At 38.7% G+C, this 24,930-nt stretch overlaps 1 protein-coding gene across 1 annotated transcript in view; it reads right to left on the bottom strand.

The window, feature by feature from the left end:
* MCF2 (MCF.2 cell line derived transforming sequence) overlaps window positions 1-24,930 on the bottom strand; it is a 125,481-nt gene that overhangs the window by 7,921 nt on the left and 92,630 nt on the right. Inside the window, exons 20-27 of the mRNA XM_027534128.1 lie at window positions 19,878-19,970; window positions 19,035-19,160; window positions 18,127-18,348; window positions 11,478-11,570; window positions 8,461-8,539; window positions 7,845-7,911; window positions 4,246-4,355; window positions 2,581-2,690 (exon numbers count right to left, since the gene is read on the bottom strand). Coding sequence (XP_027389929.1) covers window positions 2,581-2,690; window positions 4,246-4,355; window positions 7,845-7,911; window positions 8,461-8,539; window positions 11,478-11,570; window positions 18,127-18,348; window positions 19,035-19,160; window positions 19,878-19,970 — 900 coding nt within the window. The remainder of the gene's footprint in view (window positions 1-2,580; window positions 2,691-4,245; window positions 4,356-7,844; window positions 7,912-8,460; window positions 8,540-11,477; window positions 11,571-18,126; window positions 18,349-19,034; window positions 19,161-19,877; window positions 19,971-24,930) is intronic.

Raw genomic sequence — 24,930 nt, 5'->3', positions numbered from 1 at the left:
ATAAATCCAGAAAAAAGCATGAAAATAGTATTTAAATACTGTTACTTGTAAATTACTCTCATAAAACACAATTATCTTGGCACATAAAAAAGGCAGTGGCCCTGAACAAAGATTTACAAATGTCCCCAAAAGGATTTCTGTGCTTCATATCATTTTGCACAGGTAAAAATCATGGGCGCAAAAGCTTAGTCCAATAAAAGCATATTAAACCATAATGCTGTGCTTTACTTGGCCTTAATCATTTTGCAGCTAGAATGTTAACTTAATTCATTAATAAGCTAAATAATCCAAGGCACACAGATTGCATTTGGTTACAAGGTAGACAGAGAAGAAATAATAATCGAGTCCAAATGTATTGTGAGATGTGAGTTTTTCCAGCACAGTATCTTAGACATTGGATATATGATTTTATAGAAAAAGAGTACCATAATTAAAAATGCTTTTTTAATATAAAAGGAAAGTTGTCTATATATGGCAGAAACCATTCACAATACTGTAATTATCCTCCAATTATATATAAGATACAATTTAAAAGGTTTAAAAAAAGGAAAGAAAGAATTATGCGGTATCGAGCCTTTGCACATCCAAAAGAATTAACCTGAAAATATTATCCGCATCACTTGGGCTGAACGTCTTTTGAGCAGTATTTTTATCAAATGGGCTGAGAAGCAGGCAGGAAAGAGCTACTCGCCATTCAAGAGAGTAGCTTCATTAAAACAGGACAGCCATCTCCGACTCGGGCTTCTCCAAGGGAAGCAGCACCCATTATTTCTTGGTTTTGACTTGATAAAGTGAGGCTAAAAGATAGCTCATTCCAACTCGCTTTGCTATTTAGTTTGGGTGTTATTTTATTGAGGGGTGTGGAATGCACTGTATTATCTTTGTATCTATTTTCCTTAGTAGCACAAGTCAGGGAATTCATGGGAGAAAGGAGAAGAGCTATTAGGGTTTTCTCCATTCCCGTCCCCTAAGATGAAAGCATTCTTTAATTTTGCATATTTGCTTTATGTTCAGACATGATAGCTGGAAAAATACTTAGTGAAAGCTTTCTCAGTTCTTGACCGTCCCTTCATAGAGCATAATTTACAGCAAACATTGAAACCCCACCCAGCTTCCCCTGGCTTGTTGCTCCCATCTGAACAATGACCCCTCCTGTCCTCAGATAATGTTACTTCAGGAAATGAAAGTTCTTTTCAGTGATTCTCAAGGTTGGGGGGTTCCCAGGGCCTGCAAGAGTCAAAGTTCTATTATTTGCCTTTTTCATTCTCATCCTCTCACAAGTCTACTAAGGCATTTTCAAGAGGTCACCAAATGTGTGATAGCACAACAGACTGAATGCAAATGCCAGTACAAGAATCCAGCTGTTTTTTCTGAAGTCAGATGTTAAATAGATTTGCAAAAAAAAATTTTTTTGGTTGCACCATGCAGCTTGAGAGACCTTAGTTCCCTAACCAAGGATCAAACCTGTGCCACTGCAGTGGAAGCACAAAGTCCTAGCCCCTGGATCATCAGGTAAGTCCTTTATGTCTTCATTTTTTTTTTGGTTGCAAAAATATTTCACATGCTACCCTTCTCAGTACATTTCTTTTTTTGAAAAATGCAAATTCACTAAAAAGTTTGAGTACTACTGGTCTACACAACAAACTCTGGACAAATCTCTTACCAGCTCTGGGCCTCGGTCTCCTCCTGTCAGTTGGAGGGAATAAACCCTGCCCTTTTTCTCACTAAGACTATGAATATTCAGTGTGAAATCATTTTGTCAACTGTAAATGACCATACAAATATGAATTGTGGTCATTGTATTATTGATGGAAAAAATATTCTGTTGCTTTTTTAAAGAAAGCATTCCAGCATCAATGCTATGGAGCTTTGAGACCAGAACTGCCCAACTGAATGTATTCCTCTGAAAAGCACCAAGGAACAGTGCACTACAAAAGCAATATTCCTACCCTCTACACTGGTGACTTCAGAAAACTGGAGATTTATCCTAAACAGTCCTAACTTCTTGGGATAACCCACTAGGAGCTTAATAACACCAAAAACTAATTCTTCTAGAAAACATTTACTTTTACCCTAAAGCAGCCTTTATTTTTATGGGGTGTTCCTTGCTCGAATATGCTAAGATTCGTAGCATTAGCATGTTTTTTGACAGTCTACTAAAATATATTCCCCAGATGAAATTAAATAGTTCTTAAATGTGTCATATTTATTTCCTATATCTAATCTGGAATCTATTCTAAGTATACCTGAACTTCCTGTTGTGCTCTGATTTTATTGCACATGCCCAGATTGAAAATAAAATAAAACTGAAGATAAAATTGGTCATGATATAAGACTTGGAATGATTGACTATCTCATTAACTTCAGTAGGGGCTCAATGTATGGCTCAAACAAGTTCTCACAGAGAGAAGTGCTTACTGAATGTTCACGGTAAGACTTATTTCAAGTCTTTTGGCCTTGGAACACCTCTAATAACCTCAAGGACACTGACAAAAGACTGCCCCTGTGTGCCTAATCTATTTCATCAATAAAACTGCTTGAAGAGTTTTTATTTATTTATCTTAATATGTCATTACTAACCATTAGAGGTCTTTCTTCTTCATGGCCATCATAAGAGGAGTAGAAATAGTTACTGGACCATTTCTCAGGTTCATCAGAGACTTTTGCAGGTGATGACATCTCAGTCCAAACTGTAAGAAAATCATGCAGGATGGCAGTTACCGGTACACCACAAGGAGAGAAGTAAAACCAATTGTAATAATCAAGGCTATACACTTCAATGGTCCAAGAATACTATCTTTTGTAACAAAACCTCCAATTGGGTTATACTAGTTTAGAATTTCTGATATTTCAGAAATATCTACACATCTTTAACTTTTTAGGATGGTTTCATGTTGGGGTTGGTGCAAGTTATTATACTCCTTATTACAGAAACGTCATCTCTTTCAAAAATTCTTTCTATAGCATTCTTCCTGGTCCCACTTTAATAACACTTCTAACATTCTACCTGGTAATATGGTTATTTTGGACTTATCTCTTTTATTATGCAAGGACCATGTGTTACACACTGTGTGTCTCATAAGAACCTGCCTGTAAGAGATGCTTAATTAATAAAAATAATTAATAGCATGCATTGAACTGATATGAATGAAGCACTTGGATGGGGCGAAGAAGTAACAGAATGTCATCTTGGCCACACTAAACTGTGAATGTAACCTTGAACAAGCCATGTCAACTTTCTCTGACCTGGTTTCCTCATCTGTAGAATGAAAGCAGTGATACTAGTCTCTCTCCTGACGGTTCAGGGGGCCACAGTATAGAGGACCTGAGGGAAGTGACCTGTAAATGGAGCTGAAGCTGAGCAAGGCTGTTGTTCCTGTTTCTCCTCAGCTAGTAGAGAAGTCTTCCAGATTGAGGACCATCAGGTTTAAGCACTGAGAATCAGGTACTCCATTAGCCATTTCTTCAGAGAAGTCTATTCTGTTGATCCCGGAGTTGTTAATGTGACCCTCTTGAATGCCTCTGAAGCACCTTTTACTTCCCTGTTATCACACTATCAAGTTGGATTTTCATTGCTTGTTGCATTATCTTTCTACAGTCCTAGCTTTATTGGGATAGCAGCTGAGTGTATCTCAATTAGACTATATGCCCAGAGTACTGTAAGATTCCTGGCAATCAGGCTGTTATGTTCGTTGAAGTAAACAAATTGTTTTAAATCCCTTTAAATGACCAAATGTGTAAAAGAAAAGAAAATATTCCAGTTGTAAATAACTCTTTTCTATTCATTACACCTATACTGAGTCACAAGTGCCTCCCTTGATGCAGTATATGTGTTCTATTCACCTCTGTATCCTGTGTAGAAGGGGCTTCCAAACTTAAGCAGGTGCCAGAAAGAATCACATGGAGAATTTGTGACATCACAGCTGGCTGGGTCTCACTCCTCGAGTTTCTGATTCAGAAGGTCCAGGATGGAGCCAAAGTACCTGCCTTCCTGACAAGTTCCCACGTGATGCTGATGCTACTAGTCCACGGACCACACCAGTCCACAGACCATACACAGACCACTCGGCAGTGCCCACCAGAGAAACTTGCATATATATACAAGACAGAGGAGCTTTCTAAAAATGGGTTAACTCTATTTTCTTCAGTATAAAGTGAATAGATGGAAAGATTTCTCAAAATAACAATGAGAGAAAACAATTTGCACAACCATGAATCCTCCCTTTAGATAACCATTATACATACCTGTATTTGCTTCTGCTTGAACTGATGTGATGGACTCACCGACCTCCACCATAGTGCTGATATGTCCCAACTCAGGTTCCTCAGCGCCTATAAAACCTCTGTGTTGCCCTCTGAAATAGTAAATATGTAAAAAGTGAGCTTTCTTACAGTCTAAGAGTAATAAGAAATTTAAAATGGTATTTCTTCCATTGATACCATGTGTTAAGAACATAATCTAGGGGCTTCCCTAGTGGCTCGGTGGTAAAGAATCCATCTGCCAATGCCGGAGACTTGGGTTTGATCTCTGGTCTGGGAAGATCCCACATGCCTCAGACCAACTAAGCCTGTGCACCACAACTACTGAACTTGTTGTGCTTTACAGCCTGGGAGCCCCAACTACTGAGCCCATGTGCTGCAACTACTGAAGTCTGCATGCCCTAGAGCGCGTACTCCACAAGAGAAGCCACCACAATGAGAAACCTGTGCACCGCAACTAGAGAGTAGCCCTTGATCACTGCAACTAGAGAAAAGCCTGCAGCACAACAAAGACCCAGCAGAGTCAAAAATAAATGAATTGTAAAAAAAAAAGAATATAATCTAAGAATCCATAAGCAGAGCTGATTTTCCCCTGTATTTAAGTCTGTGTGATAATAGCTCATAATATACAGAAGCTTATATCCTAGGATCAAAGCCAGCATGGAAAAAAATGATTCCCTTCTGAACCCAAGGCAGGTAATATTATATAAAATTCCTGTTGTATATTATATTGTATACCCAAAATTTGCTAGGAGGTATATCCTAAATGTTCTCACTACAGACACAGGAAAGGATAACTATGTAAGGTGATGGATATGTTAATCAGTTTGACTGTGGTGATTATTTCACTATATATATATATATATACACACACATACATATATACATATATATATATATACACACACACACACATATTAATAAAAAAATCATAGGCTTCCCAGGTGGCACTAGTGGAAAAGAATCCACATGCCAAAGGGGAAGACCCAGGAGACACAGGTTTAATCTGTGGGCTGGGAAGATGCCCTGAAGGAGGAAATGGCAACCCACTCCAGTATTCTTGCCTAGAGAATTCAATGTACAGAGAAGCCTGGTGGGCTATAGTCCATGGGGTTGCAAAGAGTTGGACACAACTGAGCATGCATGCAATCACACAATATCAAATCATCAAATTGTACTCTTTAAATGTATACAATTTTAATTGTCAACCATACTCCATAAGTTGGAAAAATATAAAGAACAACAAAAAATCACTATTGTTCTATGAACTTTTAACTTCAATGAATTAGATATATATATATATACATACATACATTATATGTATATATACTTATATATATGTACATATATATACTTATACATATATAAGGTATATATGACTGATGATTAAAACCTTAATCTGATTAATACTGTTGAGGTGAATCAGCTACTATAGAGTCAATACTGTCTGAAATGTAAAGACTTCTAGAATATATGACAAAATATTGAGTACTGTAAACCCTGGAAAATAAAGACTTCCACTGTGATTTTTAAAATGGTTCTCTTAAATGCAAATCAAAACCACAATGAGGTACCATCTCATGCCAGTCAGAATGGCTGCTATCCAAAAGTCTACAAACAATAAATGCTGGAGAAGGTGTGGAGAAAAGGGAACCCTCTTACACTGTTGGTGGGAATGCAAACCAGTACGGCCACTATGGAGAACAGTGTGGAGATTCCTTAAAAAACTGGAATTAGAACTGCCATATGACCCAGCAATCCCACTGCTGAGCATACACACCGAGGAAACCAGAATGGAAAGAGACACATGTACCCCAATGTTCATCGCAGCACTGTTTATAATAGCCAGGACATGGAAGCAACCTAGATGTCCATCAGCAGACGAATGGATAAGAAAGCTGTGCTACATATACACAATGGAATATTACTCAGCCATTAAAAAGAATAATACATTTGAATCAGTTCTAATGAGGTGGATGAAACTGGAGCCTATTATATAGAGTGAAGTAAGCCAGAAGGAAAAACATAAATACAGTATACTAATGCATATATATGGATAGAAAGATGGTAATGATAACTCTATATGTGAGACAGCAAAAGAGACACAGATGTATAGAACAGTCTTCTGGACTCTGTGGGAGAAGGCGAGGGTGGGATGATCTGAGAGAATAGCACTGAAACATGTATATCATCATATGTGAAACAGATCTCTGGTCCAGGTTCGATGCATGAGACAGGGTGCTCAGGGCTGGTACACTGGGATGGCCCAGAGGGATGGGATGGGGAGGGAGGTAGGAGGGGGGTTCAGGATGGGGAACACATGTATACCCATGGCTGATTCATGTCAATGTATGGCAAAAACCACTACAATATTGTAGGGTAATTAGCCTCCAATTAAAATAAATAAATTTTAAAAAATGGTTCTCCTAAAGCCTCAGATAAATCAACATACTTATCACCTGATCTTAGCTACCTGTGAAAGATGATGTGCAACAAAGAGAAAAAGAGCATTTTAAAAAATTTTCTTACTGAAGTATAGTTGATTTACAATGTTGTGTTACTTTCTGCTGTACAGCATAGTGAATCAGACATATATATACAAATATTCACTCTTTTTTAGACTCTTTTCCCATATAGGTCATTACTTACTATTGACCTGTGCTATACAGTAAGTCCTTGTTAGTTACCTATTTTATATATAGTAATGTGTATATGTCAATTCCAATCTCCCAATTTATCCTTCCTTTCTTTCCCCCCGGTAAACACAAGATTGTTTTCTACATCTCTAACTCTATTTCCACTTTGTAAATAAGTTCATCTGTACCATTGAAAAAGTATTTTTAATAAGTCTTTCAATGATCCCTACATCATGCAGATGCTGCATGGTGAATATCTGTGCCAAGGCTTTGAAATAAGTATGGGGATTCTTTCGGCATATATGCAAATGTTCTATGGAAACTCCAACTTCTAGGATTCCTAGAGGCAGAATACAAGGCCAAATCTCTAAACCAGCAGCATAGCTATCATTTAGAACTGCTACCTTCCTCAAAGACTTTGTGACTGTGTCCAGGCATAATCCCTCCTCCCTGCCCCTGCCACCCAGGAGCCATACCTCTTCTCTAACTACATAGAGAGGCCAAGTCACCAGCATGTGGTCTCTGTCAAGGGACCACAAAGCTATGGGCCAGTATCAGCTGCCAGTACATCATCATTCTTATATCCCTCTTTCTCCAATCAGATTGAAGGTGTCCAGAAAATTTTTAAAGAGAAAGCCATGAGCTTAACTGCTTTTGCTACCAGCCTACATGTAACTCCCCCCCAGGAGAACAAAGCATTTATAATTTTATTTAAAAAATTAGCCCAAACTATTATTTTCTTTAACATCAGAGAAACAGTGGGATAACTATTAAGGACTATCAGGCTCCATGCCCAAGGATAGAACCCAGAAAATGATGTGTTTATAGAATTTGATGAGATATTGCTAAAAGGTATCTTTTGTCTGATAGTTTAATTACATTGTTTCATGTTACACACAGAAAACAGAAGATTGGAAGAGTGATATTTCTTAAAGAAGAATCACTTACTCGTCATTCTGCTGAGAAGAAAAATGATTCTGCTCTGTTAACTGATTATGCTGTTCTCGGTTCTTAACTGTGAAATAAAACAAAGCTTATATAAGCATCATTTGGAAGCCATGCTTCTTACTTCCTTGAGGACCAATAACCTTCACATGTGCATACACACAGACCTCAATCCCATTCTAGTTCACCTTCACAGACTTAAAACAGCCAGAGGGAAGGCCAGTCTGAATTCGGAATATAGAAAAGGATCAAACCATGCTGTATTTTATTCAAGACATTCAAGTTTATAACTAGCACCCCTCTTAGGCCAACATTACTAGGCACTGATTACTGAGTTCCCACACAGAGCTGCCTCATGGGAAGGACTTAGAATTAACACATTCAGATTGCTTTATCACTGCAAAACTGCTTCCCAGGCATTAGAGCTCATCTTCTACTGCAAAATTCATTTTCTGAAATAATTCAAACAGCTCCCTGAATCTTGATCTCCTACTAACGAGTTTAATTGTAAATAGTAGAAAGTAAATATCAGCCCCATTCCTTGTAAAAATTATCACAAATCTGAGACACTGAATTGTTCTTATACTTCCCATTCTAGAGAATACATGCTTGAATTTACCTGTCAAAAGTTCCTGTTGCTTCAACAAAATAGTTCTGATTTCTTTTAACCACATCATCTTCATATCTATATTTGAAGCCTAAAGATTTAAAAAATGAGGGAGGAGAAGACATGTTTCCTTTTTAAAAGGATGCTTTATAGTAAAACAAAGGTCATTATTATATTAAACATAATCTATATTCTGAACTATCATATTCTTACCCTAACATTTTGATTCTTAAACTTCCAAGAAGCAAATAAACAGCCATCAGATTAGATGAAATAATAGTCAAGACTAATTTGAAACTGCCCTTCAATAGTAATGCTTAGTGAAAAGTGAAAGTTACTCAGCCATGTCTGAATCTTTACAACCCCATGGACTATACAATCCATGGAATTCTCCAGGCAAGAATACTGGAGTGGATAGCCATTCCATTCTCCAGGGGATCTTCCCAACCCAGCGATCGAACCCAGGTTTCCCACATTGCAGGTGGATTCTTTACCAGCTGAGCCATTAGGGAAGCCCAATGCTTAGAGAAATGTGAAATATAAATCTCACTTATTCTTTTCTGTGTAGCAGGGTTTTTAAAATATATTTGGCAAAACTAATACAATTATGTAAAGTTTAAAAATTAAATAAAATTAAAAAAATAAAAATAAATAAAAAAATAAAATATATAAATGTTTTCATGTTTAATTTTAGTAAAACAAAACAAGCTCTATTGTTTCTGAAAAGACAATCTATTGCACAGAATTCCCTGGTGGACTACTGGGTTAGGACTCAGTGCTTTCACTGCTAAGGGCCTGGGTTTGATCTCTGGTTCAGAAACCAAGATTCAACATACCACACCGTAGTGCAGCCAAAAAAATTCAAAAACAATTGCTTGCATAGTTATCTTCCCTCCTTAAATATCCTCCCATTACTTACAAGATAAGTTTGTTAATACATAAGAAAAATCTTACATCTAAATCAAGCCAAGAGCATATATTTTTATGAATTATCTGTATATTGTCACCCTGCTTATTTGACTTATATGCAGAGTACATCATGAGAAACACTGGGCTGGAAGAAGCACCAGCTAGAATCAAGATTGCCGGGAGAAATATCAATAACCTCAGATATGCAGATAACACCACCCTTATGGCAGAAAGTGAAGAGGAACTAAAAAGCCTCTAGATGAAAGTGAAAGAAGAGAGTGAAAAAGTTGGCTTAAAGCTCAACATTCAGAAAACGAAGATCATGGCATTTGGTCCCATCACTTCATGGGAAATAGATGGGGAACCAGTGGAAACAGTGTCAGACTTTATTTTTGGGGGGCTCCAAAATCACTGCAGATGGTGATTGCAGCCATGAAATTAAAAGACACTTACTCTTTGGAAGGAAAGTTATGACCAATCTAGATAGCATATTCAAAAGCAGAGACATTATTTTGCCAACAAAGGTCCGTCTAGTCAAGGCTATGGTTTTTCCAGTGGTCATGTATGGATGTGAGAGTTGGACTGTGAAGAAAGCTGAGCACCAAAGAATTGATGCTTTTGAACTGTGGTGTTGGAGAAGACTCTTGAGAGTTCCTTGGACTGCAAGGAGATCCAACCAGTCCATCCTAAAGGAGATCAGTCCTGGGTGTTCTTTGGAAGGACTGATGCTAAAGCTGAAACTCCAATACTTTGGCCACCTCATGCGAAGAGCTGACTCATTGGAAAAGACTCTGATCCTGGGAGGGATTGGGGGCAGGAGGAGAAGGGGACGACAGAGGATGACATGGCTGGATGGCATCACCGACTCGATGGACATGAGTTTGAGTGAACTCTGGGAGTTGGTGATGGACAGGGAGGCCTGGCGTGCTGCGATTCATGGGGTCGCAAAGAGTCAGACACGACTGAGTGACTGAACTGAACTGAATGAAGACAGAGTTAAAACAAATAAAAAACATCAAGCATTGTCAACAGATAACAAGTCATGATACAAATACTTTTGAAATGGCTCTTAAAATGTTCTAATTTCTCTCCTCTTCCCTGATACAGGTTGAACATTATAGCATGTGTGGCCAGAGCTTTAACCACATTCTTTAGAAACAACGACCTCATCTGAACCATCATATCACCTTGTCTCACAATCAGGTCCTCTCTGAATGCTGAGCACAAGAGGAATTCAGCACTGTTATCAATCTGTAACTCTAGAAATTTGATGGGGACAGAAAAGCACCAGCCAAGCTCTTGGCTTCCAGTTCTTATTCATAAGTCTCCTGATGTAGCAGTGAAAACTTAAAGCCATAGAAAGCATCACAGACACATCTCAAGTTAAAAAAACTTTTGCCAACAGAAGTAACCTAAGTGTGCATCAACAGATCAATGGATTTAAAAGGCAGTATATATATATATACACACACACACACACACAATGGAATACTACTCAGTCATAAAGAGGAATGAAATTTTGCCATTTTCAACAATAGGATGGACTTGGAGGGTATTATATCAAGTGAAATAAGTCAGAGAAAGACAAATATGATATCATGTGTATGATATCACTTGTATGTGGAATCCAAAAAATAAAACAAACTAGTGAATATAACAAAAAAGAAGCAGATTCACAGATACAGAGAACAAACTAGTGGTTACCAGCTGGGAGACGGAAGTGTAGAGGGGCAATGTGGGGGTAGGGAATTAAGAGCTATAAACTATTAAGTATAAAATAAACTACAAGGATTTATTGAATCACTTGGGGACTATATCCAATATTTTATAATAACTATAAATGGAAAATAATCTTTAAAAATTATGAATCACTATATTGTATACCTATAACATATAATATTGTATACCAACTATATTTAAATAAAAGAATCAAAGAAAATTTGCTAACTGATAACATGTTTAACTGTATCACAAAGAATAATTATCAAATAATATTTAGGTGACCTATAGGAAAGGACTGAGAATTTCTGTAATGTAACCAAAATTATTTTTGTTTGCAAATTCAGACTTTTGTATCTTAAGGCAGGTAGAGTTTCTAGAACAATTCTTAAATGACCAACCTGGACAATATAAACTTCTTCCTTTCCAGCATTCCAGATTTCAAACTTGCGGTTATCTCCTTTTACATATTCAGTGATTCCAAGTTCATCCATCTACAATATATGTCATGATTTTTATGAGCATTTTATTCTGAAAATGAAGTTACATTAAATCTATTCCCGTCATACCCATCATATTCTAAATGAAACAGAATTTCTCATTTGTGCAAAATATACTTTTACATTCAAAAAATATGAAATGATGAATTCAATCACAGACCTGAATATTTATATGGTTTCACTGAACTATGCACTTATAGTACAGACTACACGTTCCATTCCAGTGACTGAAACAAATTGTTATAAATTTGAACATCCAAGTAGTCCACCTAAGATTGAATTCTGTTATAAATTAACAGTACACTATAAAAACGAATTGTGTCAAACACAGAAGTAAAAGTAGTTAAATATCAGTGAACAAGGTCATCCAAAACTAATTTAAATGGTTTATTTTTAATAATCATAGGCCAGATAAGTTAATCTCATAAATTATTACTTATGTCTATAGAAATCCTACATGTTATAGACATCCAATTTACAGGTCAGGCAGGAACCAATTAGCTACACAAAAATCCCCTCTATTTCCACCAATCTCTCAGCCTCTCTGGAAAATAAATAATCTGTCACGGGAGAGTGATGTCTTCTTGTAGCCAGGGAAACTTTGACATGCAATAATCCTTCCTTACCATAGTTTTTCTTCTCTTTCACATGATTGTGCAAAGCACAAACTTTTCCATTTTCTTTTATCCTGTGCTGCTAGTAGCTTGGTTAATTCCATTTTGAGCAATTTCACTCCCTTGTACACATTCTCTTTTAGTCTCCTTCTGCCTTCTTTTCTTTCAATTCTTGCCTAATTATCTAAAGGAATATCTCACACTCTGTTCCATTTACATGTGTCCCAAATGATCCTAATTAGAGCTGATAAGCATTAAGAGTAGTGCTTAGTGAGATCCCCATACCAAGAAAAAGAAAAGGGATTATACTTAGAAATGAAAAAGCCTGTGATATCTACCCTGAATGTACTCAGAAGTTACTTTCAGAATGATCAAAAATCATCTTTATATTCCTACTCAACCACTCTAACTAAACTACTTTTGTTCAAACATCAGGTTTTAAGATAAATAATAATCTCATATTCAAGCTCTATTTAAACTGATTTTGTTTCAATACATGGTTTTGTCCTAACAGCATGGTAAGATGGAAAGCCCATGAGCTAGCTAAGTGTCTTGGTGCAAGTTGCTTAATCATTCTGAACTTGTGTTGACTATAAAATAGGAAGAGTACCTATTTCATAGAGTTGATAGAAGGATTATATAGCATGCATTAAAGGCTTAGATAATACGATGAGTTTTTTAAAAGTATGAGTTTGCTTTCTCAGCTTCTCCTTATTTGAATAGCAACAGTTTTGCTATTTTTTCACTGCCTACATAAAGCACAGCATTATAGATTAAATAAATCTTTTGAGTTACTCTGGAAATCTAACAATTATCTCTATCAAACTATATTGTTCTTGCTCTTGTTGTTTAGTAGATAAGTTGTGCCCAACTCTTTTGCGACCCTATGGACTGTAGCATGCCAGGCTCCTCTGTCCATGGCATTTCCCAGGCAAGAATACTGGAATGGGCTGACATTTCCTTCTCCAATATTGTTCTTGCTGCTGCTGCTGCTAAGTCACTTCAGTCGTGTCCGACTCTGTGTGACCCCATAGGCGGCAGCCCACCAGGCTCCCCCGTCCCTGGGATTCTTCAGGCAAGAATACTGGAGTAGGTTGCCATTTCCTTCTCCAACGCATGAAAGTAAAAAGTGAAAGAGAAGTCACTCAGTCGTATCCGACTCTTCGCGACCCCATGGACTGCAGACTACCAGGCTCCTCCGTCCATGGGATTTTCCAGGCAAGAGTGCTAGAGTGGGGTGCCATTGCCTTCTTAGCTCTAAGCAATTCACTACAAATGATCCACTGTAATACAATCTATTTGCAATTCATGGATTGTACATATTTTCTCAAATAATAAAATATAAAGATTTTATTGAAAGATTTTTAAGAATAGAGGCAGAGTTAAAGTTCTATCAGTCATATGATATACTATGTAATAAATAATATATATATAAAACAAAAGAACAAAGCTGATTCTATAGTTATACCGTAACTGTGATCTCTGCCTCATCCTTCACATTTTCATTGATGATTTCTGACAGCTGTGAATTTATTTTCTTTACTACAAAGCATTTTATCTGAAGACATCTTGCTGCATCAAGTACTCAGGGCCCCGACTTTTAAACTAATTTTCTGTCTTCAGGGCAGTACAATGATGTCAACTACCTTGTTAAAAAGTCTCCCAGTGGGTCAAGAACTCTGGGATTATAACCAATAACTACAAATTTTAAGACTTATATTTATGTATCTGGGATACATAATAGTTACCTCTTGAGTTAGTATTATTTAAAAATTTATCTTCATATTAACAAAACAAAAAATGCAGCAAGGCTGAACTGCCGTGAGGCAATTACAAGCAAGGTATTGGGTATAAAACAGTAACATAACTGTATCTTGAAAACAGTTTCTGGGATCAAAAAAGAAAGAAAATGAGGATTATATCAGAATACAATTTATAAAAATTGGCAATAAATGCTGGAGAGGGTGTGGAGAAAAGGGAACTCTCTTACACTGTTGGTGGGAATGCAAACTAGTACAGCCACTATGGAGAACAGTGTGGAGATTCCTTAAAAAGCTGGAAATAGAACTGCCATATGACCCAGCAATCCCACTGCTGGGCATACACACTGAGGAAACCAGAATTGAAAGAGACAAGTGTACCCCAATGTTCATTGCAGCACTGTTTATAATAGCCAGGACATGGAAGCAACCTAGATGTCCGTCAGCAGACGAATGGATAAGAAAGCTGTGCTACATATACACAATGGAGTATTACTCAGCCATTAAAAAGAATACATTTGAATCAGTTCTAATGAGGTGGATGAAACTGGAGCCTACTATACAGAGTGAAGTAAGCCAGAAAGAAAAACACCAATACAGTATACTAATGCATATATATGGAATTTAGAAAGATAGTAACAATAACCCTGTATGCGAGACAGCAAAAGAGACACAGATGTATAGAACAGTCTTTTGGACTCTGTGGGAGAGGGCAAGGGTGGGATGATTTGGGAGAATGGCATTGAAACATGTATAATATCATATGTGAAACGAATCGCCAGTCCAGGTTCGATACATGATACAGGATGCTCGGGGCTGGTGCACTGGGGTGACCCAGAGGGATGATATGGGGAGGGATGTGGGAGGGGGGTTCAGAATGGGGAACACGTGTACACCTGTTGTGGATTCATGTTGATGTATGGCAAAACCAATACAATATTGTAAAGTAACTAGCCTCCAATTAAAATAAATAAATTTATATTAAAAAAAACTAAATGGGCACAGAACATTAGTATGTATTTAAAAAGAACACACAAACTGAAGGATGTACATCAAATAAATTAGAATGGTTGCTACAGGGGTAGAGAGGAGATGAAGTGCAGAGGATAGAGATAAAAAGGAATGAAGGAATGAAATAAACAAGCAAGAACAAGACCTGCCAGCATGGTGCAGGTGTTATGATCATGGAGTTCGAGGCCATCTGCCTGGGTGTGACTCTATGCCCTTGGATGAAATATTCACCTCTCTGGAACTTGGCTTGCCTATCCTCAAATGGGGTTTATAATAATTCCTACTTCATATAAAGTTGCTATGTAGATTAAATGAATTAACACTGATAACATTTAAACAGCTCCTAGCAAAATAGCATGACGCATATATTTGTTACACTTAAAAACATAGATGAAAATAATAAACGCATGAACTAAGGAATCTGAAGAACTCGAATGTCTCCATTTGACTGACTGTGTGTGTGTACTTTAGGGCCTTTCCTTTGCACAGGAGCTGTCAACTTAAAATATAGCACGCAGTCATCATACAGCTGTCAGGCCATGAAATTCCAGCTTGATATGATGAAGTCAAGGCAACAGTTCCTTGAAAGTGCTTCCACGTTGATCCTCTCTACCAAGGGGAAGATTCTGAAACCAGGAATCCAAACTCTTATGTAACACACCGACTAGTCCTACCAGCAATTATTTAATTCCAGAATTTCATGTAAGCAAGAGGAAGAAAGCATAGTGAGGCTTATAAGAAATAGCTTAATTTCGATCTTTCTCTGTGAGCAACATCACCATTTTCCTAATAATGCTGGTCTCAATCCTTGCAGGCATCAGTGACTAATGTCTTTTATTAAGGACACTAGGTGTTACTGTGGAATCAAAGAAAAAACAGGCTGATTTTTTTCCTTCCAATGTCAGTTATTATTTATTTTCTGCATCTAGTAAGTCAACAAGCCTTCCTGTTTACCTGCCATGGAAATGTTTCTTGCATCTATCCCACCCTCTGTGTCCATGGTAACCACTGTTTGCATTCTCATGAACTGGTTACCACATACCAATCCATCCTCACTCTGATATACTTTAGAAATACTAAACTACTCTGTTAGTGTGTCCAATTTGTGATAAATTAAAAGTAAAAAAGAGAGAGAGAGAAAAGTAAAAAAAGAAAAATCAGTACAAGCCAGAAATAGTCCATTAGTAGTAACTAGGTCACTCTACAAATAAAAAGTGAATCAAATGGATTTGGGTCCAACTAGTCTATGAAGATAAAGTACCTTCCCGGGGAACAGATATACAGAGAGCAGGAAACCTGAACCCTGTTTGATGTCGATTACAAACTCTTGATTTTCAACCAAAGTTTATTAGAGACATAAAAGACCCTTGGAGATTTTAGGGGCTTGGAGATGGGTGGCTAATATCAAAAGAGCAACAGGACATTTGTTATGAAAACAGTGAGAGTTTTGAAGAGCCATAGCTGTGGGTTCAGCAGGGAAAGTAGACCATAGGAAAAGATCAGAGACCTAACTGTGGTTAGGAATTCTGTCAGGAACAGTATACAGTTGTTGGCATCTGGGAACAATCAAAAGCAGGGTCTGCTTCTCAGGGGGCCTCCTGACACAAAGCCCTCGTGCCTGCTCAGGACATATGGCCCATCCCCTTTATTACCACTGCTGGATATCTCATCAATTCTCAACTTGCTAACAACCAAGAAACAACAGGCTCATGAGAAATAGCCAAAATGATAGTGGCTGGGAAGTTGAGGGTAACAATTTTCTCCATTTTCCAAATTTTCTTTTCTTTTCTTTTTTTTGGTCACACTGCACAACATGTAGTATCTTCCTTGACCAGGGATCAAACCTCTGCCCCTCCCGGTGGGAGCTCAGAGTCTTAACCACTGCACCATCATGGAAGTCCCCAAATTTTCTTTAACAAATGCTATACTGCTTTTACAATGTAGAACTTGAAAGATAAAATTAATTAGGTGTGAAAAAAATCAAATTTGCCAATTACAGACTCCTGTGGATTGGAAGTTCCTCTTCTCAAATGTCAAAACCAGCTGGGAATGGCACTGAATTGCCAATAACTTCCTCACACAATACTGCTCTCATTTGAATACCAAACTAACTGTAGGACAGAATGGTGGTTTGGGTTATGGGAGAGAAGAAAGCAATTTCTAAGGATCAGACAGGACAGGTGTGGGCAAGATTCAGCAATAGGTGGCTTTGGAACACCCAGGAAGAGAGGGGATGGAGGAGGAATATGATGGGAATATGCTAGACATAAAAGTGATCTGGTAGTCCAGTGGTTAAGACTCTGTGCTTCCAGTGCAAGGGGGCCACAGAATCAATCCCTAGTTGGGGAACTAAGCTGAGTGGCGAGGCCAAGAAAAACAACAACAAAAAAAGTGATCCATTTTTTAATTACATTGAAAAAAAAAAGGAAAAAACTCTTTCCTCTTTGACTCTCCTGTGTGATAAAAAGTCCTTGCTACCAAGACCAAGAACTCCACCTGGTGTCATTGGTAAGACAGGGCAAATGGGGGAGCCTGGGTCTCTTCCTGCACCAGGCAGGACACTAGGGCGCCCCCTTGAGGAATGCCTGGGACTGAAGTGAGAGAGGAAGAGAAGGTTACATTCTGCCCTTTCTGGTTCTCACTTCAGGCAGACAAGTTCTGCTTCACCTGACATCTCTATATGACTCCTACTTAAGGTTTCATGGGTGAGAGCTTGAGAAATGAGTAGAGAAGGGGGTCAAAGGGTACAAACTTCCAGTTGTAAAATAAATAAACCCCAGGGATGAAATGTATAGCATGGTAACTATGGTGACCATGATTAATAATACTGTACTTCATATTTGAAACTTGCTAAGAGAGTAGATCTTAAAAGTTATCACAAGAAAAAAAATGTTTTTAACTGTGTGGTGATGGATGTTATTTGTGGCGATCATTTCACAATATGTACAAATATTGACTCATTACACTATATACCTGAAACAAATACAATGTTATAGGCCAATTATACTTCAGTTTAAAACAAAAGATTTTGTTTAGAAAAAAATATACAAATGTGTGTGAGTAAAGTATAAAACCCAGTCATCTGAACTGAAAAAGTACACAAATTTGAATACAATATATGCATACACGAGAAACTATTACATTATACAATTCAAAAGGTCTTACTTTCAAACAGTGCTTAAAACTGTATGATGGGTATCGATCACCACCTTCTCCACTTTCAACACGCCTTTTACAAAATACGACGGCTTTTTCATACAGGAAAAGGTGCCGCTGCATTGGTTTGAATCTAGCAAAATCCTTCATCTTTGTAGTACCTTTCTTGTGTCCAATCCAAACACTGAACGCACCCTGCATTATCATCTTGCCCAGCTCATTTAAGTTTCCCTGGAACAGAAAACCTCAGCTCATTAGTACAGGGCAGAAGGGCATTCAGATCTGACAGCATCATTACAGTGTTTAGTTTAAGCTACTAAAACCCTGAAGCATAATTTATAGTTTTAAAAGTTTCATTCATCATAACTTTTCACATGAAAACATGCCATGTGTCAGCCAGTTACAAAATGACTGTGGGACTGGGAGATAGAAGAAACCTTCTTTTCCCTGGCTTCATGTCTCCAATGTGGAGGTATTTCAGCTGGGCCAACTCTCCCCATGGCTTCCTCAGTCCTGATTGGCGAGTGAGCTCTTCCAGTCCAAGTTTTCCCACGGGGTGGAGCTAACTCCTAAAGATTTGATCTCTTTCTTCCATCTCTCTATCTTGGACCTGGGCAAAGAGCACTTCTGAGACCATATGTCTCCTTAGAATAGACCCAAATATCCCATCACGTGGGATCTCCCAAGGTCTGCACTTGGGGGTAGGCCTTGTTAGGTACAAGGGGAATGTCGTAAATCCATCTGGCTGCTGATCTGAAGCCAATTTTCCACTTAGCATCATAAGTAATAATGCTGACATTTAGATCCTTCGTTTGTCTGCCTCTCACGTCTTATTTCTCAGTTGTTCCAGGAGAGGAAGAAAGAGATGTTAACATGCTTACCCTGTAAAACTGCAACAATCATGAAGATCTACTTACGATATAGCCATTTATTGCAGTCTGATGCATTAAGTCATTAACTGACTTCAGTAAATCCAGCATTGTGTCAAGTGCCTCCTTTAATTCTACAGATCCGACACAGTCTTTGCTATATTTTAATAGCTCCTGTAATTAGAAGTCAAGAGTTAAACTTAATATTAGGCAGATATTAATAGCTGGAGAAAATGAATATATTTTTCGCTAACATACTTTCAAGGAGGAATCCAAAGATAATGGCACTTTTTTGAGTAATTTCTTTCACATGCTATTTGTCACATTAATACTATATTTAATAACAATGTCAAAACTGGGGAAGAAATGGAATAGTGACTAAACAGTAGAAAGTAAAGAACATTCAATACTGGCAAACAATAGCTATTAGGACACACTAGAGATTCGTTTTTAAAACAATTACACATCTTTTTGGTCCTCCATGTAGAGCAATTAATTTTATTCACCATGCGTACACCATAGAACATTGTGAAAAGACATTTTAAAACAATGTTGTATTTATACCTAACATGACATTTTAGGAATCCTTTCACATTACTGAGGGATATGCTATCTTTATTTTTCACTAAGAAGGCTCATAGGAAATACAGTCTCAAAACTGTAAGAAGTATTTGTTTAGTTCCACTTAACAACAGTAAACCTTCTGCAGTCAATCTTGTCCATGTATCACTGTAACTTGTATGGACACAAACAGCTAAAAGCATAGATTCTACTGCTATATCTAGCCCTCCCAGTCAGGGAGCCTACCTATTTCTAGTGCTTCCTTTTTAATGGCTTTGCTACATCTGACCCAAAAAAGTAAGTAAAGAAAGAAATGCTTCATGTAATTACCTTCAACAGTAACTGGTATTTAGTGATACGTTGCACTGGTTTCAGTAAATAGGAATCCAGACCAAGTCTGTGTTTCAATTTTCTTTGACATTCCTGTCATTAAAATAGAATTATTAATAAGTTTAAATTAAGACATTTGCCTATGAAAATGCCAAATGTTCACTGATTAGACCCAACGCATGGATGTTTCTTACATCTCAAGGAAAATTTACCAGAAAGATCGCTGTCCTATATGGTATGGAAATTTTAAGAGGCAGTATATCTGGAAAACTACAGTGAACATTATTTCAAGGATTGGAGAGAGAGAAAATCCCCAAATTTCAAAGACAAAAAAAAATTACGTATAAATTCACAATCATGTGGAATGCTTAAAAAGTCAGAAAGCAATGAATGATCCTAGGTTAACATGACCAGAAAGTTCTTCAGAGTATCCAAGAAAATTAACAAAAGGCTCAGTTCCACATGACAAGACCCAGAAAAGAAATAGGTTGCACTGAATATAAATCAGACTGGGTATGAGAAGAGTTTCCTAAATGTCACAAGAAAAATATAGCCTTTATCAACTAGTGCTATATTTCATTTGATTACTGGCTTGCTGCCACTATAAATATAGGAGTCATGACTCTGGGTCCTGGGAACATTGTAGAGTCCATATTTAGGGCAAAATGAAGCTATTTGGGATGAAATGTGCATATAGGAAGTGCAGAACACAAAGGGAATGGGAGAGGATATACCTATGTAAGATCCAGGACCCTCCTCTATATATGGGTAAAATTCAATACATCTAATTCAATTATCAATTTATGGTTAAAAATGGTGAACTGATACATGTATTTGGCTCTTCTCACTCATGAAATACAACTAACACGATGGAAACATTTTTACAAGGCAAAACCTAAAGTTACAAGCTGAGAGAAGGGAAAACATCTACAAAATTTGGAAACTGGCAAAGGGCAACCCCAAGGAATAACTCAATTTATGTTCAAGAACACCTTTCCCCCTCCTCCAAGAATGCCTTCCTCCTCTGAAAGTTGGAGATGAAGGTGGGGTTTAAAAAAAAGATGGTTGTATAAGAAGTAATTTTAAATGCTTGTTTAAGGGGTGGTCCTAAGATGGCAGAGGAATAGGACAGGGAGACCAGTTTCTCGAACACAAATTCATCAACAAAACATTTGAACGCTGAGCAAATTCCACAAAACAACTTCTGAATGCTGGCAGAGGACATTCAGATCAGATCAGATCAGATCAGTCGCTCAGTCATGTCTGACTCTTTGCAACCCATGAATCACAGCACGCCAGGCCTCCCTGTCCATCACCAACTCCCAGAGTTCACTCAGACTCATGTCCATCGAGTCAGTGATGCCATCCAGCCACCTCATCCTCTGTCGTCCCCTTCTCCTCTTGCCCCCAATGCCTCCCAGCATCAGAGTCTTTTCCAATGAGTCGACTCTTCGCATGAGGTGGCCAAAGTACTGGAATTTCAGCTTTAGCATCATTCCTTCCAAAGAAATCCCAGGGCTGATCTCCTTTAGAATGGACTGGTTGGATCTCCTTGCAGTCCAAGGGACTCTCGAGAGTCTTCTCCAACACCACAGTTCAAAAGCATCAATTCTTCGGCGCTCAGCCTTCTTCACAGTCCAACTCTCACATCCAGGAAAAACCATAGCCTTGACTAGACGAACCTTTGTTGGCAAAGGACATTAGGCATCCAGAAAGGTAGCCCATTGTCTTCGAAAGGAGGTAGGACAAAATATAAAAGATAGAAAGAGAGACAAAAGAGTTAGGGACGGAGATCCGTCCCAGGAAGGGAATCTTAAAAAAGAAAGAAGTTTCCAAACACCAGGAAACACTCTCACCGGCAGGTCTATTGCGAGTCTTGGGATCTCAGAGGGCAACATAACTGGGAGGAAAAGTAAATAAATAAATAATCAAAACCCACAGATTACGTGGCTAACAGCAACTCCCAACAGAGAAGCAGCCCAGACGCTCGCATCTGCCACTAGCAAGCGGGGCCTGGACAGGGAGGCACGGGCTGCACTGCTTAGGGTAAGGACCAGGCCTAAATGCCCCAAGGGCAATCTGAGGAAACTAATTTGAGATAGCAACCCAGACTGTGGGATAGCTATCCCACGAAAAGCCCTAACCTAAGACACTGCCAGGCCCACTCACAGAACAAAGGACTGAGCACAGCTAGCCAGCTGTGGACCGGCCCATCCCCCACCGGAGACAGGCAGGAGAGGGCAGCCAGCCAGAGCTGGAAGCGTGCAATCGCAGCCTGGGAGAGGCATCCTCTACCAAACTGCAAGCAGGCTTCGTTGCTAACCAAGACTTCTTGGGATTCTGGATGATTGACATCCACCAGGAGGGTCGCAGCCAGAGATCAGCTCTCCAGAAGAGACACACGGCACACCTGAGAAGGCACGCCCATTGTACACCCAGAAAACTGAGTGGAGGGACAGGGGAGGCAATAAGATGCACCTCCAACTGGGGGTGACTGCGCTGGGCAAGCACCTGGTCACCTGAGCTGCTCGGACCTGGGAAGGGCACAAAACGCAGGCCCAACCAAGTCTACACCTTTGTAGAGTACCCAAGAACCTGAACCTGAGTGGCTTAGACGGGGGAAGTGCATGCAACCCAGGGCCCGCATCAGACAGTTTCCAGCAGAGCAACCTAAAGCCTGAGAAGTGTAGACTGGGAAAGCACACACACTGTGAGTGGGGGCAAACCCAGTGCTGCTGAAACACTGTGAGCACTCCCCACACACTCCAGTAATATTTGTTTGCAGTGTTCCTCCCTCCCCACATCAAGACTGAATAAGTGAGCCTAAAAAAGTGACCACCACTGCCCACTTGTGTCAGGGTGGAAATGAGACACTGAAAAGACCAGCAAACAGAAGAAGCTAAAATCAACAGAGGGAACAGCTTTGGAAATGACAAGTGCAATAGATTAAAACCCTGTAGTTAGCAATGACTACATAGGGAGGGATCTATAGATCTTGAGAGTATAAGCCAGATCAGGGAACTATCAGAAATGAACTGACCCCACACTGTCCACAACAACACCAGAGAAAGTCCTAGATATATTTTTTTAATTATCATTTTTAAATTAATTTTTTTTTCTTTTACATCCTCTATTAATCCTTTAATTTTCATTTTTATAACCTACTATTACTTTGTAAAAAAAAAAAAAGGACCCTATTTTTAAAGCAAAGTGAAGTGAAGTCACTCAGTCGTGTCCGACTTTTTGCGACCCCATGGACTGTAGCCTACCAGGCCCCTCAGTCCATGGAATTTTTCAGACAAGAGTACTGGAGCGGGTTGCCATTTCCTTCTCCAGGGGATCTTCCCCACCCAGGGATCAAATCCAGTCACCTGCACTGCAGGCAGATGCTTTACAGTCTGTGCAACCAGGGAAGCAAACTTCATATATATATTTTATAATGTTTGTGAATTTGTTTTGTTTTTTTTTTTTTTAATATTGTATTTTTGAGAATCTAACCTCCACTCTAGATTTTTAATCTTTCCTTTTTGGTATTTGTTATCAATTTTGTACCTTTAAGAACTCAATCTTCATTACTCATTTTTACTTGGGAGTGAGATTACTGGCTTGATTGCTCTTTCCCCCTTTTAACTCTCCTTTTTCTCAACCAGGTCGCCTCTAATTCCTCCCTCCCCTTTCTCTTCTCTATCCAACTCTGTGAATCTCTTTGTGTGTTCTGGGCTGTGGAGAACACTTAGGGAACTGATTACTGGCTAGATCTGTCTCCCTCCTTTTGATTCCCCCTTTTATCCTCCTGGCCACCTCTGTCTCCTTCCTCCCTCTTCTCTTCTCTCTGTAACTCCGTGAACATCTCTGAGTGGTCCAGACTGTGCAGAGCACATAGAGAAGTGATTACTGGCTAGCTTGCTCTCTCCCCTTTTGATTCCCCCTCTTCTACTCCTGCTCACCTCTATCTCCCTCTTTCCTCTTCTCTTTTCCATGTAACTGTGTACCTCTCCGGGTGTCCCTCATTGTGGAGAAACTTTTCATTATTAACCTAGATGTTTTATTATCAGTGTTGTAAAGATGGAGAACTCTTGAGGCTACTGTAAGGAAAAGACTGAAAACCAGAAGCAGGAGGCTTAAGTCCAAATCCTGAGAACACCAGAGAACTCCTGACTCCAGGGAACATTAATTGACAGGAGCTCATCAAACACCTCCATACCTACACTAAAACCAAGCACCACCCAAGGGCCAACAAGTTCCAGAGCAAGACATACCATGCACATTCTCCAGCAACACAGGAACACAGCCCTGAGCTTCAATATACAGGCTGCCCAAAGTTACTCCAAAACCAGACATCTCATAACTCATTACTGGACACTTCATTGCACTCCAGAGAGAAGAAATCCAGCTCCACCCACCAGAACACCGACACAAGCTCCCCTAACCAGGAAACCTTGACAAGCCACCCGTACAACCCCATCCACAGGGAGAAAACTCCACAATAAAGAGAACTCTACAAACTGCCAGAATACAGAAAGGCCACCCCAAACTCAGCAATATAAACAAGAGGAAAAGGCAGAGAAATACACAGCAAAGGAACAGGACAAATGCCCATCAAACCAAACGAAAGAGGAACAGATAGGGAATCTACCTGATAAAGAATTCTGAATAATGATAGTGAAAATGATCCAAAATCTTGAAAACAAAATGGAGTTACAGAGGAATAGCCTGGAGACAAGGATTGAGAAGATGCAAGAAATGTTTAACAAGGACCTAGAAGAAATAAAAAAGAGTCAATATATAACGAATAATGCAATAAATGAGGTCAAAAACACTCTGGATGGAACCAACAGTAGAATAATGGAGGCAGAAGATAGAATTAGTGAGGTAGAAGATAGAATGGTAGAAATAAATGAAGCAGAGAGGGAAAAAGAAAAAAGAATTAAAAGAAATGAGGACAACCTCAGAGACCTCTGGGATAATGTTAAATGCCCCAACATTCGAATCATAGGAGTCCCAGAAGAAGACAAAAAGAAAGACCATGAGAAAATACTTGAGGAGATAATAG

Source organism: Bos indicus x Bos taurus, chromosome X, assembly GCF_003369695.1.
Source record: "Bos indicus x Bos taurus breed Angus x Brahman F1 hybrid chromosome X, Bos_hybrid_MaternalHap_v2.0, whole genome shotgun sequence".
Lineage (NCBI taxonomy): Eukaryota > Metazoa > Chordata > Mammalia > Artiodactyla > Bovidae > Bos > Bos indicus x Bos taurus.
Note: the sequence above shows the minus strand (reverse complement) of the source record. Positions and strands in the feature narration are given on the sequence as shown.